This window comes from Mixophyes fleayi, chromosome 7, assembly GCF_038048845.1.
Source record: "Mixophyes fleayi isolate aMixFle1 chromosome 7, aMixFle1.hap1, whole genome shotgun sequence".
Classification (NCBI taxonomy): domain Eukaryota; kingdom Metazoa; phylum Chordata; class Amphibia; order Anura; family Limnodynastidae; genus Mixophyes; species Mixophyes fleayi.
In genome coordinates this window covers 96,111,176-96,128,675 of record NC_134408.1, presented here as the reverse complement: position 1 = coordinate 96,128,675, position 17,500 = coordinate 96,111,176, and the positions used below count along the sequence as shown (strand labels likewise).

The window sequence follows — 17,500 nt, the reverse complement described above, 5'->3', positions numbered from 1 at the left end:
ATTTCAGTCTAAATTAACTAACACACACACACAAAGACAGACTAGGGCCAATTTTGATAGCAGCCTACGAGTATGTTTTTGGAGTGTGGGAGGAAACATACAAACTCCACACAGATAAGGCCATGGTCGGGAATCGAACTCATGACCCTAGTGCTGTGAGGTAGAATTGCTAACCACTAGGTCACTGTGCTGCCAGTATTATGCAGACTATCAAGGACAAAGACAAAAATCATCACTTTACCTGTCCTCTCCACCTATGTCAGTGTCATAAATTATTATTTAGTTGCCTGGGTGTTAAACAGCACCTCCCTCATTTGTATAACGGAGCTGCTGACATTAAACAGGTAATGACCGCAGGGCAGTATGGGAACAGATTTAAAAAGCAAGGTACTTAATGATTGGTGTAAAAATTTGAGAATGCTGCTAACCATCAGGATTGCTGTTTACTTCATTCACTATACATTTCATCATGATCATTTATTTATAATCGCACCACCAAATTCTGTTGCAACTTGAAGACTTGAAGGGCAAAAAAAACCCTCACACTTAATTTCTTTTGGCACCACTTGAAATGTAATATGGGTTTTTGCTTCATCCTCAATTACAATTTCCCTACATTTTGATTCGATCACTCTCAGACACAATTTAATATAGGTTTGTGTGTGGATTGCCTTACATAGAGGAAGCCCCTGGTAATGTAAAAAGGTGTGCTTACACAAGCTCTAACCAACCTGTTCCACTCGGCTTAGTACTCACCGCCTCATGGTTTTTGCGGAACCGGATAACCTCCTGATCATCTTCAAAGCTGCTGCCCATTGCTGTCTGGGTAATGGATTTCATGGCAAACCCAAGCATGTGCTGGCACAGGGGCACATGCTGAGACTGAGGGTATGAACTCCATTTTGCCAGCAACTCCTCCGAAAGCTGCAAAAGACAATTGCAGAGAAGCAGAGTCACGGAGTGCAGTTAACACTGTATGAATTCTCTCAGACTACTTCCAATATATAGGGACATTGCAATTCCAAGGATGATATTTAAAACAGGTCAAGTAATACATATTGCTAAAAACATGCTGAACGCGCTGTATTTAAATTATTGCCAATTTTGCCTGTTCCATCAACCCCATTTCTAATACACATCACCATACACATTTGAGCAAAGATACAAAAATGATGTTAGAGTTGTCCTTAAATGTAAATGTTAAAATGATTACACAACTATTTGATATCAACAAGCCACAAATGTTTTATTTAACACCATATTCACAAATTTTGTATTTTAATCTAGTGTTTAGCCACTCACGGTCATTAAGTGGTGACACACCAGGTACAAAATAATAGTTTCAAAGCTAAAAACTTGCAAGTATGTCAGGAACAAGAAATTTAAATAGATCTTCAGATCGTGGCCTGAGAGATGCAGATTAAATACGGAATACTGTTTTCCTACAAAATAATGGAGTTTTCTAGATCTCATGACACCAATCTTAAAATTACTTAAAGTAATTTTTAAGATCACTACTGTCAAAATTACTTAAGATTTTCTACATTTGGCGTTAATATCTTTCCATTAAAAAGTGCCACTATTTGCGTAGTGCATTATGTGAAGTAGGACCATACTAGCTATTTATAGTGGTAGGATGTACTACAACCTCATACTACTAATTTATGGTTGCAGGATTAAGAAATGACTGTTTTTTTTCGAATTGGCTCTAGTTTTTCAGATAACTTTAAGTGGTTAAATAGAAAAATGTGAGACAAAGTTTAGTACCTTGATTATTATACTAAAGTTGCTTTGTAGAGACTTATTGATGCCATTCTCATACAGCTTCTTCTGTAAATGACTTTCAGCAGCTTCTCCAATAACTCCTGACTGGTAACCCAAGAGAGATTTCAGCATCATCTGAAAGGGATCAGCTATAAGAGGAGAATAATGAAATGGCTAATTTACTTAATTCATATTCTTCTAATGGAAATTGTGCATTAAAGAGGGGAATATCTACCTGAATTTCTGTAAAGCATCTGAAAACAGTTTCATGAAAATACTTTTCAGGTGACTTAGAGATGCCATACTGACATAGTGGTGTATTTAAATAAATAAATTAAATACAATATTTAACTTATGTGCAAAATAGAAAACTAATTTGCACCGCTTGCATTGTAACATGGTTTTATCCAGGAGACTACTTAATTTTTTTTACTTAACTTTCCTTGATGAATCAGGCCCAGTGTCTTCAAAGTAGTATTCAAACTGACATTTATGAGAGAGGAAGAACAAATCCTGTTCCCTGGTCATTGCAAAGCCTTGAGAATGGGTTCCTTGGTGAGGTATCTGAACAACAAGATCAGTGGCATAACACTTATTGCCAAACCGCCCATTTTGTGGAACATCTAAGCCACAGTGTGTGGAAGCTGCTGTAGTTATGAATGTGGAGGTCAGTATGGTACCTCTGTCTACTCTCCCCCACGCCCCCGGTCCTCTCCCCGCTGTCTGCTCTCCCCCCACCCCCAGTCCCCTCCCCGCTGTCTGCTCTCCCCCCGCCCCCCCTCCCCGCTCTCCCCCCGCCCCCCTCCCCGCTGTCTGCTCTACCCCTGCCCACCTCCCTGCTGTCTGCTCTCCCCCACGCCCCCGGTCCTCTCCCCGCTGTCTGCTCTCCCCTGTCTGCTCTCCCCCGCGCCCCCGGTCCTCTCCCCGCTGTCTGCTCTCCCCCACGCCCCCGGTCCTCTCCCCGCTGTCTGCTCTCCCCCACGCCCCCGGTCCTCTCCCCGCTGTCTGCCCTCCCCCACGCCCCCGGTCCTCTCCCCGCTGTCTGCTCTCCCCCACGCCCCCGGTCCTCTCCTCGCTGTCTGCTCTCCCCCACGCCCCCGGTCCTCTCCCCGCTGTCTGCTCTCCCCCACGCCCCCGGTCCTCTCCCCGCTGTCTGCTCTATCCATGTCCCGGTCCTCTCCCCGTTGCTTGCTCTCGACTGGTCTCTTGTTTCCTCCCTCAGGCCTTCACCATATTTTTCCCTTATGGAACCTTTCCCAAATTACAAGCACATCCTTATGCCTCCATCATCATCATTTATTTATATAGCGCCAACATATTCCGAAGCGCTTAGCCACAAACTCCCAAAGCAGAAGTACAGGCCTGGCTATGAGCATTTGTGGTGGAAGGAGGAGGAAGTAATTACATTTTAGCTGGAAAGGTAATACTGAACAATGTATTTTGCATGAAAATGTAACTCTTGGAGTTTAGTTGTCCTTTAATTCCAAAAGATGTATGTAGATACAAGCTAGAAAGAGAGGACTTGCTGAAGGTCTTTATTATATATAAAAAAAACAACTGATCTTATATTAAGTCTATATCCTTTTTATTTAGCAGTCGGCATACTACCCATAGACATTTGTGTCCTCCATTAGAAAACAGAAGACCATGGTACATTTTTCAGCACACATTCATTTATTTTAATTTTGTTTCCACTTTTGTTATGGGGAAAATGCAGAGGAAAGCTGTAAATATTTACTGGGGTGGGTGGATCAAGATGCCTATAAATTCACAGAAATATAACATTTCTGGGGTTCTTGTTTGAAAGAGTAGTTGATATCTAAAATACACTAAAAAGGACATTTGCTTTATAAAATACACAAACCACCCTGTAAAGCCACACCCTCTGTTTCACACAGCTACTTCAACATAAGAGTGTGCCAGGCAGGCTTTGCTGCAGTTTGGGCTTTTCCCATGCTCAGCCTCCAAACTGTCTTTCCTTCACAATCTTTCAAATTTTACAGCTTGGATCCATAATATCTATCCCTACTTTGGTATTACAATTACCAACATTGTAGTGTGAAAAGCCCATACACTAGCAGTTAATGATTTTACAACGCCGACATCCTATTATGCTTTACAGATCTACAATGTCCGATACAGAAATCACTAAAACAAATACAGAAGAAGTACATAAACATCATTATTAGTAACATGATGAATGACAGGGATCTAAAACATAAACCACAGTACTGGAGCACATATTTTTATTTTTATTAAAATGTGCACCGAGAACCTCATTTTAATCCAAGAATATTACATATCAATTTTTCAAAATGTATTATACATATATTTCTACTTGTGTTTTAAAAGTGATCTTGTATCTTATATAGCGACAGCAATGTAGCACCTTTACATACAGATAATAAGGTGTGCAAATAAAACAATTCTGTTTCTGAAGGATATAATACCCTCTTTTTTCTATTACATCATTACACTGACAGTTAGAAAAAGTCAGTGTACCAACACTGACATTTTATGTTAATGATTGTCATGATACTGCTGAACATGTATTTTTTTTTATCCCCATGTCCTCCTAGAGTGTCTGCCCTAGCACACATTATGACTGTGTATTCAGTATGTGTGTTTTCATTCCCATAGCATGTCTGTGCTCACCCCCATACTGTGCTTGAATATTAGCTTTAATATTGGTAATATATGAGATTGTGTCATTATCCTTTACACTGTAGGTGATGTATTCATGCTATTCTTAGGGCTTTCTATTGTTTACTTATACCAAAAGAGTAAGTCTATGGGTATTCTAGATCTGCAGTAACAATACATCAATAATTATATTATCAGGTAGACCAGACTATTGTTTAACAGAAACTATCTTTGTTACCTAAACAACAGGAGATTTAGCTAGTGGTAGTGTCACATCCTCTGTTAAAATCTAGTCAGGAAAGTGTTATATTTAAAACACAATGGAGTGAATAGTCACCATTACATTATGCTGTAACCATTTACATAGATTGTGTATATTTTAACCACACATTACAGGCTAAAAATGTGAAACTGTAATATTGTGCTTTTATCTACATATGTAGACAAATCAGATCAAGTGTAGTAGTGTATTCATAAGCCAGACATGGTGGCTTTCTGTGTCTGATTTAAGCACCTTAATTTAGGAAATGTTTATTGTAATCCTCTGCCTTAATAGCCTAAGACACAGCAGACAGCCAAACACACCTCTACTGCCTGAGGCTATTCTGTGGGTATAAGAAAGAGCAGTGGAGGGGTTGATAGAGGAAAGATCAGGCTGGTGTAGGAGGTATGGTTCCTGCCAGCTGACGGAGGACAGAAATCGGGAGAAGGACTGCAAGGACCCTTGTTCCTATTCCTTTGGCTAAGTTACCCCAGGTCTTGTGAATCTGTGTGCTCGACAAAAGCGAGGTGACAGCGAAGCCGGACCACTGCCCAGCTGCCAGTCACTGGGGCTTTGCACTCCCAGGAAAGCCTAAGCCTATAGTCGGATTTCCCAAGGTGGCCATAATAGGACCGGTATTGTATGGTATGTACTACTCTCGTGTCCATTGTGCATATCTGTAATTATTACTCCTGTACATATGTTGGTTTTGTGCCTGTCCCTCACAACGATAATTTAAAAATATCAGATTTATATCTGCTACCCTTAATGTAAGAGGTCTAGTAAATATTTAAGCTGCATTACTATATGGGGCCATTTACCTCACCCCTCTCCATGGAACCCCAGGAACGACTGGAGTCTCCAGCCGTTTTTCACAGGGCTCCGTGGTTTCCTCTCACATCCCTTGACCAAATTGTTCACACTTTAAATGATAATACAGTTTTAATGTAAGAACCCACCCTTATTTGGAGCATGTAGAAAGGTAAATATACTTACATGTTTTGTTAGGGTTGATGTGTTGTCTTAACAGATCCAAAGACCCAAGGCTAACTACAAGTCGCCGACCAAACCAGAAAGAAGCTACAGGCCCAAACTTCTCATGTAAATTGACCAGGAACTCATGCAGACTCCCTCTGTTCACAATGTCCTGCAGATTGCCATCCCTGAGAGGATGAGAAATGACAGAAGAGACATGAGATGTGCGATCGTAAATGAAACAACAATGCTTACTCACTCCAGAATTATACAGAAACAAGAGATTGCCAATAGGAATATCGGACATTAAAAAGATATTATACTAGCTGAAGTACCTGGCCGGCGTTGCCCGGGTTTAAATCTTCAAGTTTTTTTTTTTGTTAAAGGTTTATATATACAAGGTCCAACAAATATACAAGTACAAAGAGTTAACATATATCTAAATAATTACCAGCGTAACTTCTTAACATTTCTATACAAAGGTATCACAATGAAAATAGTAATGACGACAAAGTGTTTTTTGTTTTTTGTATAAAAAGGGGTAAGGAGGCAAAATCCATATCAGGATAAGTCCAGAGCTGAGGAAGGGGGAAAATGAGGAGGTGATGAGGAGGACTAATAACCATTTAGTCTCAAGAGAAAGGAGATCTAGCCTGGAAAAACGATAGCCATGGGTCCCAAACTTTGCTGAACGATTTGGAAGATTTATTAAGAATGCTAGTTGTGTCTGCCATACTCTGTTAATAATTGCCTGAAAGGATGGAGGAGACTGCCGTCGGTAGTCTGCTGCGATTTGGCAGGCATCTGCCGAGAGAATGTGTCTAGCCAGCTCTTTCTGGTGCTGAGTCGCCGAGGGTGCCTCCAGAGAGAGGAGAAAGAGTTTAGGCTCCAATGGCACGCCAACCTGGAGTTCCGATTGAATCAATTGTTTAACATCAACCCAGAAGCGTGTTCATTTGGGACAGGTCCACCATATGTGGAGGAAGGTACCTTCATTGGAGCATCCCCGCCAACAGCGGACAGATGAGTCAGGGAGTATTCTGTGAAGTCGGGAGGGCATATATACCGGTGGGACTAATACCTTGTAAGCATTCTCTTATTCTGATGCAGATGGAACTGGAGGCAGTATTCTCAAGTATCTCTGACCATTCTTCATTAAATAGGGTTTCACCAAGATCATGTTCCCAGGCAAGTTCATGAGGGTCTCTGAGATCTAGAGTAGGCGGGCCAAGTGTATAGTATAGAGTGGAAATGAGGCCTTTCTTAGATGAGTGACAGACAAATATTTTTAAAAGGTGGTTAGAGAACGTGAGGACAGGCGAGCTTTTACTGTATTATGAAAGGGACGAAGCTGTAAGTATAGGTAAAAGTATTTTGAGGGAATGTGTAATCGGGATTGGACATCAGAAAATTGAGGGAAAATTGTCGTGGAGGTTAGGTTTAAATCTTCAAGTTCTTAAGTTATCAATGAGTTGGATTCAACTGTCAACTTTTTAAAAATAATTAGCAGCTCTTCTAACACACCCATGAGGTGGCTGCCTAGTGTCTTATATATTTGTATATTAAATGTCATCCAAATCCATCCAGTGGAAGGCCCAGAACAGTCTCCCCCTATTCAAAGTTCTCCCTATCATCACCAACGGGAGGTCCGACTGGGACTCTAACCTCCCTAAACTTTCAATGGCTTCTCAGCCATTTGAAGAACTTCCATGACTCCTTTGTTTAATTAGATCTTCCCTGCCCTGTTAACACTTTATTCTCTATCTCCCCACAAGTGTAGGTGAAACAGTTATACCAGCAAGAATGGGAAATTTTTCTAAATGCTTAATATGATCATGCTGTTTGACCCCACCTATCTACCAACTGATGAAACACCTTCAGATGGAGGGATCGTGTGCCGAGATGAAGAGTCTGCCTGCTGAGAAAATGGACTTTCCAATATTCTTCCCCTGGGATGAAAACTGCCATGACTGCCTGAACGTGAGATTTGGCCCACCATAAGATCCTGTGCACCTCTCACATGACAAAAGAACTGTTAGTGCTGCCCTGGCGATTAAGGCAATCACTGCTGTTGCAATGTACGACTGTATCTTCACCGCCCTTCCCTGCAACATATGTTGCACACTGATCAGAACACAGCTTGCAGTTCCAATACACTGATTGGAAGTTTGGATTCTTTCATAGTCCAAAGATCCTGAAACCGAGCGTGAAGACAGATGACACGCCACCATAAAGTCTTGCAAGCATTGTAATCAAGGTTCAACACCAAGTCGAGAATGGACAACCCCTGCAGAGATTGTTCTTCTGCAGCCACCAAAGGAACGACTGACGCAACTGAAAAGAAAGACGGGATACCTGACCGGACAGATTCAGGTGGGATATGTTCCAGTTCGACAGGAGTTCCAACTAGAACTCGCATGCATGAAACTGAGCACACTGGACCGCCTCGAAAGTCTATACCATCTTGCCCAGAAACCTCATGCAGAAGTGTGCAGTAGTCTGTTTGACAGCCAACAGAGATCTTACCATCTTCCGTAAAGACTGAATTTTGTCCGGAGTCCCGCTGCTGTTGGGTGTCGAATAGCAGTCCCAAAAAGATAATCCGTTGGGTCAGAGTCAACATGGAATTGTTGAAGTTAAGTATCCAACCGTGGGATTCCAGAGTCTGGGTCGTCACCCAGATATGGGAAAGGAGAACTGCTGGGGACCCTGCATTTAGAAAAGATTATCCAGGTAAGGGGTTATCGTAATCACCTTGGAGCCCAACAGCACCGCCATGATCTTGGTGAAGACCCGCGGAGCCATGGCCAGACTAAAAGGAAATGCCCGGAATTGTTAGTGATCCAACTGAACCGCAAACCTGGGGACTGATGACCCTCCCAGCTGGGAACATGGCGATAAGCATTCTTGATGCCTAGAGCCACCATGAACTCCCCTTGTTCCATAATGTGAATCACAGACCGAAATGACTCCATATTAAATTTGGGCACCCTGACCTTGGTGTTCAAAGATTTTAGATTCAGAATCGGCCAAAATGAGACATTGGGTTTTGGAACAAGAAACAGTTTGGAATAAAATTCCAAACCTTTTTGTGATTTCTGAACCGAAATAACAAATCAGGGAGTGGACTTTTTCGAACATGTCGGAAGCCCAGTAGAAAAAAAAAAAATTGCATGGGAAAATACCAGAGGAAATCGATCATGTACCCCCGGTCCACCCTAGCAGTCGGACTCCAAGCAGACGAGGCCTGATGTCCACGTTGTAGACCACACCTGGGGCCCGATGACTGACCTGTGGAGGACTGACCCCAAGACCTGTCAGATTATCAAAATGATCAAAACCTGGAAATCTTCGGTGTGGAAGCACTGACAGGAAGAGAAGTACTTTTACCTCCTGTTCCTTTACTGATAATGGTGTCAAACGGAGACCCAAGCAAAACACCTCCACAAAAGGGAATTGTTTCAAGAGCATTTTTTGACTCAACATCAGCCTCTCAGGACTTAAGCCTCAATCAGTCTTCTACAGTTTTTCTAACCCATTCAGCCACCAAAGAAGCCCGCAAAGAGGTCCCCGCCGCCACAAAAACGGACTTAAGGATGCCCTCAACCGTAAGTGTACATGGTTCTTAAGAATGGCTGAGTTGGGAAGAGAGATGGTAGTGACCTTAGCTAGCCTTTCAACTGGAATGTCCACTATTGGAGTTGCCTCCCAATTTGTGAGAACTTCAGGGGGAAAGGGCTAACAAGACTGCAGCCGAAGGAACACCTGAAACTTGCGATCTGGTGAAGATCAAGACTCATCCAACATATCTTTCAATTGGGAAGAAGAGGGAAAAGACAAAGAAGTCTTAAACCGCCATGTGAAGAGAGAGGGCTCTGCAGACTCAAGGACAACTTCCTCAGAAAACTCCAGTGCCCAATACACGGCCCATATCAAGTCCTCTACACCCTGACGGTCAGGAGGACCTTCCTCCTAAAAAGAAGAATTCTCCATGTCAAAATCAACGACCACTTCGCCCTCCTCCTAGGAAGAACAGTTAGAATCTGAATAATTTCCCTGCATGTGCGCCACCAACCGCCTGCGCCCAACTGTCCGGAAGGCAACTTAAGAGTTAGAGACAATACAGGTAAACTACAACATAGAAGTCTCCCTAGCCTTAACCCTCAAGGATCTATCTGACATGTTACACACAGATGGGACAAAACACACTGAATAAAACATAGTGAAAAAGACAAGCAGCACACAATCAATGCACAAAAAGTGAGCCTGCAGTGGCACCTCCAGTTCTCCAAGCAGCGCACCGCCGGCCGCACTGTTTTCTGCTAATCAGCCTAAATGAGCCCAATCGTGCAAGCTCCATGCAGAAGCTGCAGTAAGCGCTGCTACCGACATCTGACGGCAGAACGAGACCCTGGACGCGGTCCTTACTGAACCGCCGATGCAGCTCATAGATGCCATCCAAGATGCCAGCAAGTAATGAATGATTGACTACATACAAAAAGAAACAAAAAAACAAAGAAAAAACACTAGCAGCCCTACACGCTCAACACTAAAAAGGGGTATAGAGGGGGAGGAGCTACGGCTAACTAACAATTTTCTTAAAGTGGCCAACTCTCTATTCCACTATAATATACCCCAATGTCTGAAGTGTCCAACAATAGGAGGATAAAGAAAAGGGTTAATTCAAACAAAGCCAGTTTGTTTGTGCTATCACCACATCATACAATCCTGTATAATATATCAGTGGTAAATTATCTAAATAATAATAAAATATTCATGAGAAGGTGAGTATCCCATAATATGGTTGGTGTTTGGGAAGGTCATTTTTGCCATGCTTAGTGTATATAAAGAGATACTATAGAATTAATTGATAGAGTGCTCCTTGAAGGGAGAGGAGGGGGATTTGGAGTGCTGCCGAGTGGTGTACAATATATAAAGTGAGAGTTATAGAGGTAAGGGAAGATGATATCATGGTAAAATGATCTGATATCACCGTGTCTCTACTCATTTCCAAGATCATGTGTATTTATAATTTATGTGATTTGTATATATTCTTCCTGTTATAGATGTTTATCTTGATGGGCAATATAATATGTAATATCAATTATTATTGTTGTTAAAGATCATTATTTATTAGTGAAATAACAAATACATATGAAATTGGTCTAAGTTTGTGCATTTTCTTATACCTGCCATGTGTCATATTAATAGGAGGAATATATAATACATATTTCAGATTTTCCCATTTATTTAGATTTTGAATGTATCATTTTTGATTGATCATTTTGATATTTTACAATATATATTTAACAAGGAGTAATAGGAGGAAGCTAGAACTTTTTTTTCACGCCATTGGGTACTGCCATTGCGTATAGAAGTTAAAATGTACATGGAGAGAACAAAATAAAAATCTGTGACAAAGGCATGATGCCATTTTCATAGAGGAGGTTAATGCAATTATTCACATAGACTGTTAAAAAATGCTATACTCGTTTAATAATAATCACACATTTCGATTGCAATATAATAAAAGTGCATCATTAAAATCAGATAACTCACTTCTCTTCTGTAGGGGCAAGCCCAGGTATGCCGCATGCCTGTCTGGAAGACTAAAAAGGGTATAAAAATAGAAATTAGAAAACATGCAAAAAACAGTGGCCGTTAAAACAAAACAAAATCATTCCAATACATAATCATTATTATTATTATTATTATTATTATTAACGTGGAATTATAAGGTGCTATAGTGCTCCACAACACTGCACAGTAGGGAAAACAGGACATAGATAAAACCGGGACATACAAGGTAGACAAAAAATGCATACATGAAAACATAGGGTAGGTAGGGCACTGCTTATGAAAGATCTTATAGTCTAATTGGAAGAGGGCACAGCTGAAACAAGAGGAGAGAGTGTGGCTCAGAGTGCAGATTAAAACAATTGTGAAGGCAGGCACGCACTCTGGCCTGGTTTGATTGACTGCTCCCTCACGCTGGACCAGCCACTTTACTGCAGCGTATCTACAAAATCTTTTCTGCCCCAGCATTGACATTCTAACACACGTTGCGTGTGCACCACTTGACATAGTCCCATGGGTGCAGGAAATGGGAGACAGACAGAAGAGTCTGCTTCTGAAATCTGAGGCAGGTAAAGATGATAAGTGTGGTGGAGGGCAACTTACTGCAATGGGGTGTAGGCTGGGTATTAATTTAATTGTGAGGGTGGCAGCTAATCATTTAATAGTGGGTGGGACATATTAATCTATTGGTGGGGACTATTTAATAGTGGGTTGATGGTGATTATTCATTTAAGGTGGGGTAATAGCATCATTTAATGAATGTTGGGGGTGTTTGGAGGATTTTAATTGAACATCAAGCTGAGTTTGGAGAGAAGGAGTACTATTTATTAAATGTGAATACTAATTATTTAATATTGAGTTGCTTGGGGGGGGGCATAGGTGTATTTATTTAAAGTGAGTAATAAATTGAATGTCAATGTACATTGGAGGCAAATAGGTCTATTTATAAATTCTGAATTCTATTAATTTAATGTCAGAGCTGCAGGGGGGGGGGGGGAGATAGATTTACTTATTAAATGTGAATGATATTATTGTAATGTCGGGCTGGTTTCAGGAGGGAGGCCTAAATGGTTCACTCATTGCTAGACTTTCCACATTCCATGTAGCTATTTCTTTTATCCAAACAGGGCCCCCATATTCGAGGATCCAGGCAAGCAACATCTGAGCTTAAAACATTAGCACCCACTGGTAGTAAAAGCCTGAAGAACATGTAGGAGAGAACAGGATAGTATGCCAACTGTCCTGATTCTGTTGGAATGGTTCAAATTTTGCATGACTATCCCGCTCAGTCAGGACTTTATCCCAACCTCAGTGATAATTGGGAGGCATCACACTGTACTGCTTGTTAAGGGCAAGCTGCATGCACTACTTGTGACTGGATCACTTATAAATAACTTGCGGTATAAATATATTTAAAGTAAATAGCGCAGGGCGCCTATTTATATCATTGCAATGTACTGATTATTATATATTGTGTGGCACTTTGTAGAGGAATGTCATTCATTTCTGATGCAATAATCATTTGTTGAGGAAGTCTTGTTTGGGGTTTTGTAACTTTTGTTTGGGAATTCTCAAGTTAGCAATTGAGTGGAGGAAATGTCTATTCTGCAACTGTCTGAAGAAAGGACCCATGTTAATCTCATGTTAATTAGACCTTTTGTTGTGTGAGTGTCCCACACCCCTGAAGGCACAAGACTGCTTAATTAGACTTGCTGTTAGATTTGCTCTGTGTTTAAAACAGGATGCAGGAAATCATAGCAAGTTTAAGAATATCACAGATAAGTGTAAATATTGTTAGCTTTGGATTGCATGTAAATCCATGTTTGGGAAACATATATTGTATCCAGATACTAAAAATAGCTCAGATGTTGCGGAACCATCTTAGATCAGGGGGCAGGCTTACCCCCTGCCAGGAGTTATGTCAGAACTGTATAAAATGTGAGCTGTTTGAACATGTAATATATCATTCTTATACCATCTATACTTCTGGAAAGCTCGCTAGTACCACAAACTGGCGTGTGAACTGTCCTTATTAGGACTACTTGAGCAAATAAACATCACTTATTACAAAGGCCTGCTTGACAACCTTTCCATGCTGAAAATCCTGTGACGTACAGATTAGACCCAAAATGTAATCTGTTCCCAGCTGTCTGAGGTATGGACCCAGCTTTCCAGCACCACTGCTCTGCCCGCTACCCAGCAACTCTAGCAAGTGTGATAGACCAGGGGGATCCATCCACAGCAACCCTGATCCACAGTAAGAGGTCAGTGGTACCAGCAAGGGGGTACCCTATCAGTGACAGTGATCCAGAAGGAACCAGGTTCTGGATGCCAGTAAGGAGTACAGTGGTGGCAACATTTGTAAGCCCCTCCCCTTCTACTTCGGTTAGAGGGTGCGCCTGAGATAACGAAAAGAAATGGTGGCAAAGTAAGGCCAGCCGGTTCCCAGCAACAACAGACAGGGTGGCATAGGTGGTCCATCCTGTCACACTACTGTTAGATGAAAATCGTGTTACAATAAAAAGTTGTGGATCTGATTCAGATTACATGCACAAAGTGATACTTATTACTGTATATTTATAAAACTGGACCACAGGAAATAACAAGCAAGGTGATCCAAAACACCACATTGAGAAAAACTATCAGCACAAAGCTTGTCCATTTATTATGCCAGATCTGACCCGGTGTAGGAAAGCTTAAACTGCAGCTTTTTGTTTTAGTGCACAATGCAAAGCCCTGACCCACACAAATGTCATGCCATGGGCTTATGTGTAGTAACAATTTATCATTCATTACAAATATTTAATACTGATGGGACATATTGGGAGAGGAGCCGTGCATCACTTTGAACGGAATTCTCCGCCAGGTTTGTTTATTTCAATATTTTAAATTAGGTGTTAGGGAATAAAAAGTGTCATGCAACAGATAAATTATAATAAACATAAAATTCAACAATGCCATCCAATCCCATGAAATGAATCCAGAAAATGCCACTACACTATATACTTCTGTGAATCACTGTCCTACATCACAAGTCACTGAATTGGATCACATAAACTGCCTTTTTACTCAAATGGCTATTTTAACCTACTTTACAGCTTTTTTTCCATATAAATGTTTGAATGAACAAAGCATTTCACTTAGTTTGTCTTTAAAGCTATTGTCACATAATATGGACTTAATATCAACCTTGACCTCACCATGTACAACAGAGGCACAAGTAACACCTGTAGCCTATGACATCGGTTCCCAAAGTGTGCGCCACGGCTCCCTGGGGTGCCGCGGCGCTGTCACAGGGGTGCCGCGATCACTAGCAATAAAAAGGAGAAAAAAAAACCCTTAAAAAACCCCAAAAAATCTTACCAATCATCCAGCGCCGGATCCTCCTCCTCACTGACTGCCGGGCGTGACGTCTACACGTCTGTCAGCTTCAGTGAGAAGCAGCAGCAGCGAGGACGTCAGGAAAGAAGGTAAGTAAAGGGGAGTGACGGTGGGCACAGAGAGCCACGCTGAAGGGGGACAGAGAGAGACACACGCTGAAGGGGGAGAGACACACACGTTGAAGGGGGACAGAGAGAGAGAGAGAGAGAGACACACACACGCTGAGGGAGGGGGACAGAGAGAGAGAGACACACACACGCTGAGGGAGGGGGACAGAGAGAGAGAGACACACACACGCTGAGGGAGGGGGACAGAGAGAGAGAGACACACACACGCTGAGGGAGGGGGACAGAGAGAGAGAGAGGACACACACACGCTGAAGGAGGGGGACAGAGAGAGAGAGAGACACACACGCTGAAGGAGGGGGACAGAGAGAGAGACATGCTGAAGGAGGGGGGCAGAGAGAGAGAGACAGAGACACGCTGAAGGAGGGGGACAGAGAGAGAGACACACACACGCTGAAGGAGGGGGAAAGAGAGAGAGACATGCTGAAGGAGGGGGGCAGAGAGAGAGAGACAGAGACACGCTGAAGGAGGGGGACAGAGAGAGAGACACACACACGCTGAAGGAGGGGGACAGAAAGAGAGACACGCACGCTGAAGGGGGACAGAGATAGAGAGAGAGAGAGAAACGCACGCTGAAGGGGGACAGAGAGAGAGAGAGAGAGAAACGCACGCTGAAAGGGGGACAGAGAGAGAGAGAGAGAGAAACGCACGCTGAAGGGGGACAGAGAGAGAGAGAGAGAGAAACGCACGCTGAAGGGGGACAGAGAGAGAGAGAGAGAGAGAGAGAGAAACGCACGCTGAAGGGGGACAGAGAGAGAGAGAAACGCACGCTGAAGGGGGACAGAGAGAGAGAGAGAGAAACGCACGCTGAAGGGGGACAGAGAGAGGAGAGAGAGAGAAACGCACGCTGAAGGGGGACAGAGAGAGAGAGAGAGAAACGCACGCTGAAGGGGGACAGAGAGAGAGAGAGAGAAACGCACGCTGAAGGGGGACAGAGAGAGAGAGAGAGAAACGCACGCTGAAGGGGGACAGAGAGAGAGAGAGAGAGAGAAACGCACGCTGAAGGGGGACAGAGAGAGAGACGCAAGCTGAAGGGGGACAGAGAGAGAGAAGCAAGCTGAAGGGGGACAGAGACAGAGAGAGAGAGAGAGAGAGAGAGAGAGAGAAACGCACGCTGAAGGGGGACAGAGAGAGAGAGAGAGAGAGAGAGAGAGACGCACGCTGAAGGGGGACAGAGAGAGAGAGAGAGAGAGAGAGAGAGAGACGCACGCTGAAGGGGGGACAGAGAGAGAGAGAGACGCAAGCTGAAGGGGGACAGAGAGAGAGACGCACGCTGAAGGGGGACAGAGAGAGACGCACGCTGAAGGGGGACAGAGAGAGAGAGAGAGAGAAACGCACGCTGAAGGGGGACAGAGAGAGAGAGAGAGAGAGAAACGCAAGCTGAAGGGGGACAGAGAGAGAGAGAGAGAGAGAGGAAACGCACGCTGAAGGGGGGACAGAGAGAGAGAGAGAAACGCACGCTGAAGGGGGACAGAGAGAGAGAGAGAGAGAAACGCACGCTGAAGGGGGACAGAGAGAGAGAGAGAGAGAGAAACGCACGCTGAAGGGGGACAGAGAGAGAGAGAGAGAAACGCACGCTGAAGGGGGACAGAGAGAGAGAGAGAAACGCCCGCTGAAGGGGACAGAGAGAGAGAGAGAAACGCACGCTGAAGGGGGACAGGAGAGAGAGAGAGAGAGAGAGAGAGAGAAACGCACGCTGAAGGGGGACAGAGAGAGAGAGAGAGAGAGAGAGAGAGAGAGAGAGAAACGCACGCTGAAGGGGGACAGAGAGAGAGGAAACGCACGCTGAAGGGGGACAGAGAGAGAGAGAGAGAGAGAGAGAGAGAGAGAGAGAAAGAGAAAAGCACGCTGAAGGGGGGACAGAGAGAGAGAGAGAGAGAGAGAGAGAGAGAGAGAGAGAGAGAGAGAGAGAGAGAAACGCACGCTGAAGGGGGAAAGAGAGAGAGAGGAAAACGCACGCTGAAGGGGGACAGAGAGAGAGAGAGAGAGAGAAACGCACGCTTGAAGGGGGACAGAGAGAGAGAGAGAGAGAGAAACGCACGCTGAAGGGGGACAGAGAGAGAGAGAGAGAGAGAGAAACGCACGCTGAAGGGGACAGAGAGAGAGAGAGAGAGAGAAACGCACGCTGAAGGGGGACAGAGAGAGAGAGGAGAGAGAGAGAAACGCACGCTGAAGGGGGACAGAGAGAGAGAGAGAGAGAACGCCGCTGAAGGGGGACGAGAGAGAGAGAGAGAGGAGAGACGCACGCTGAAGGGGGACAGAGAGAGAGAGAGAGAGAGAGAGAGAGAGAGAGAACGCACGCTGAAGGGGGACAGAGAGAGAGAGAGAGAGAGAGACGCACGCTGAAGGGGGACAGAGAGAGAGAGAGAGAGAGACGCACGCTGAAGGGGGACAGAGAGAGAGAGAGAGAGAGAGAGACGCACGCTGAAGGGGACAGAGAGAGAGAGACGCACGCTGAAGGGGGCAGAGAGAGAGAGAGAGAGACGCACGCTGAAGGGGGACAGAGAGAGAGAGAGAGAACGCACGCTGAAGGGGGACAGAGAGAGAGAGAGAGAGAGAGAGAGAAACGCACGCTGAAGGGGGACAGAGAGAGAGAGGAGAGAGGAGAGAACGCACGCTGAAGGGGGACAGAGAGAGAGAGAACGCACGCTGAAGGGGGACAGAGAGAGAGAGAGAGAAACGCACGCTGAAGGGGGGACAGAGAGAGAGAGAGAGAGAAAGCACGCTGAAGGGGGACAGAGAGAGAGAGAGAGAAACGCACGGCTGAAGGGGA

The 17,500-nt window shown here is 43.9% G+C and overlaps 1 protein-coding gene across 1 annotated transcript in view; it reads right to left on the bottom strand.

Moving 5' to 3' along the window:
• The window catches only part of CYP20A1 (cytochrome P450 family 20 subfamily A member 1), a 54,748-nt gene that overhangs the window by 25,021 nt on the left and 12,227 nt on the right, over positions 1-17,500 (bottom strand). Inside the window, exons 2-5 of the mRNA XM_075180159.1 lie at positions 11,204-11,253; positions 5,666-5,832; positions 1,768-1,913; positions 757-924 (exon numbers count right to left, since the gene is read on the bottom strand). Coding sequence (XP_075036260.1) covers positions 757-924; positions 1,768-1,913; positions 5,666-5,832; positions 11,204-11,253 — 531 coding nt within the window. The remainder of the gene's footprint in view (positions 1-756; positions 925-1,767; positions 1,914-5,665; positions 5,833-11,203; positions 11,254-17,500) is intronic.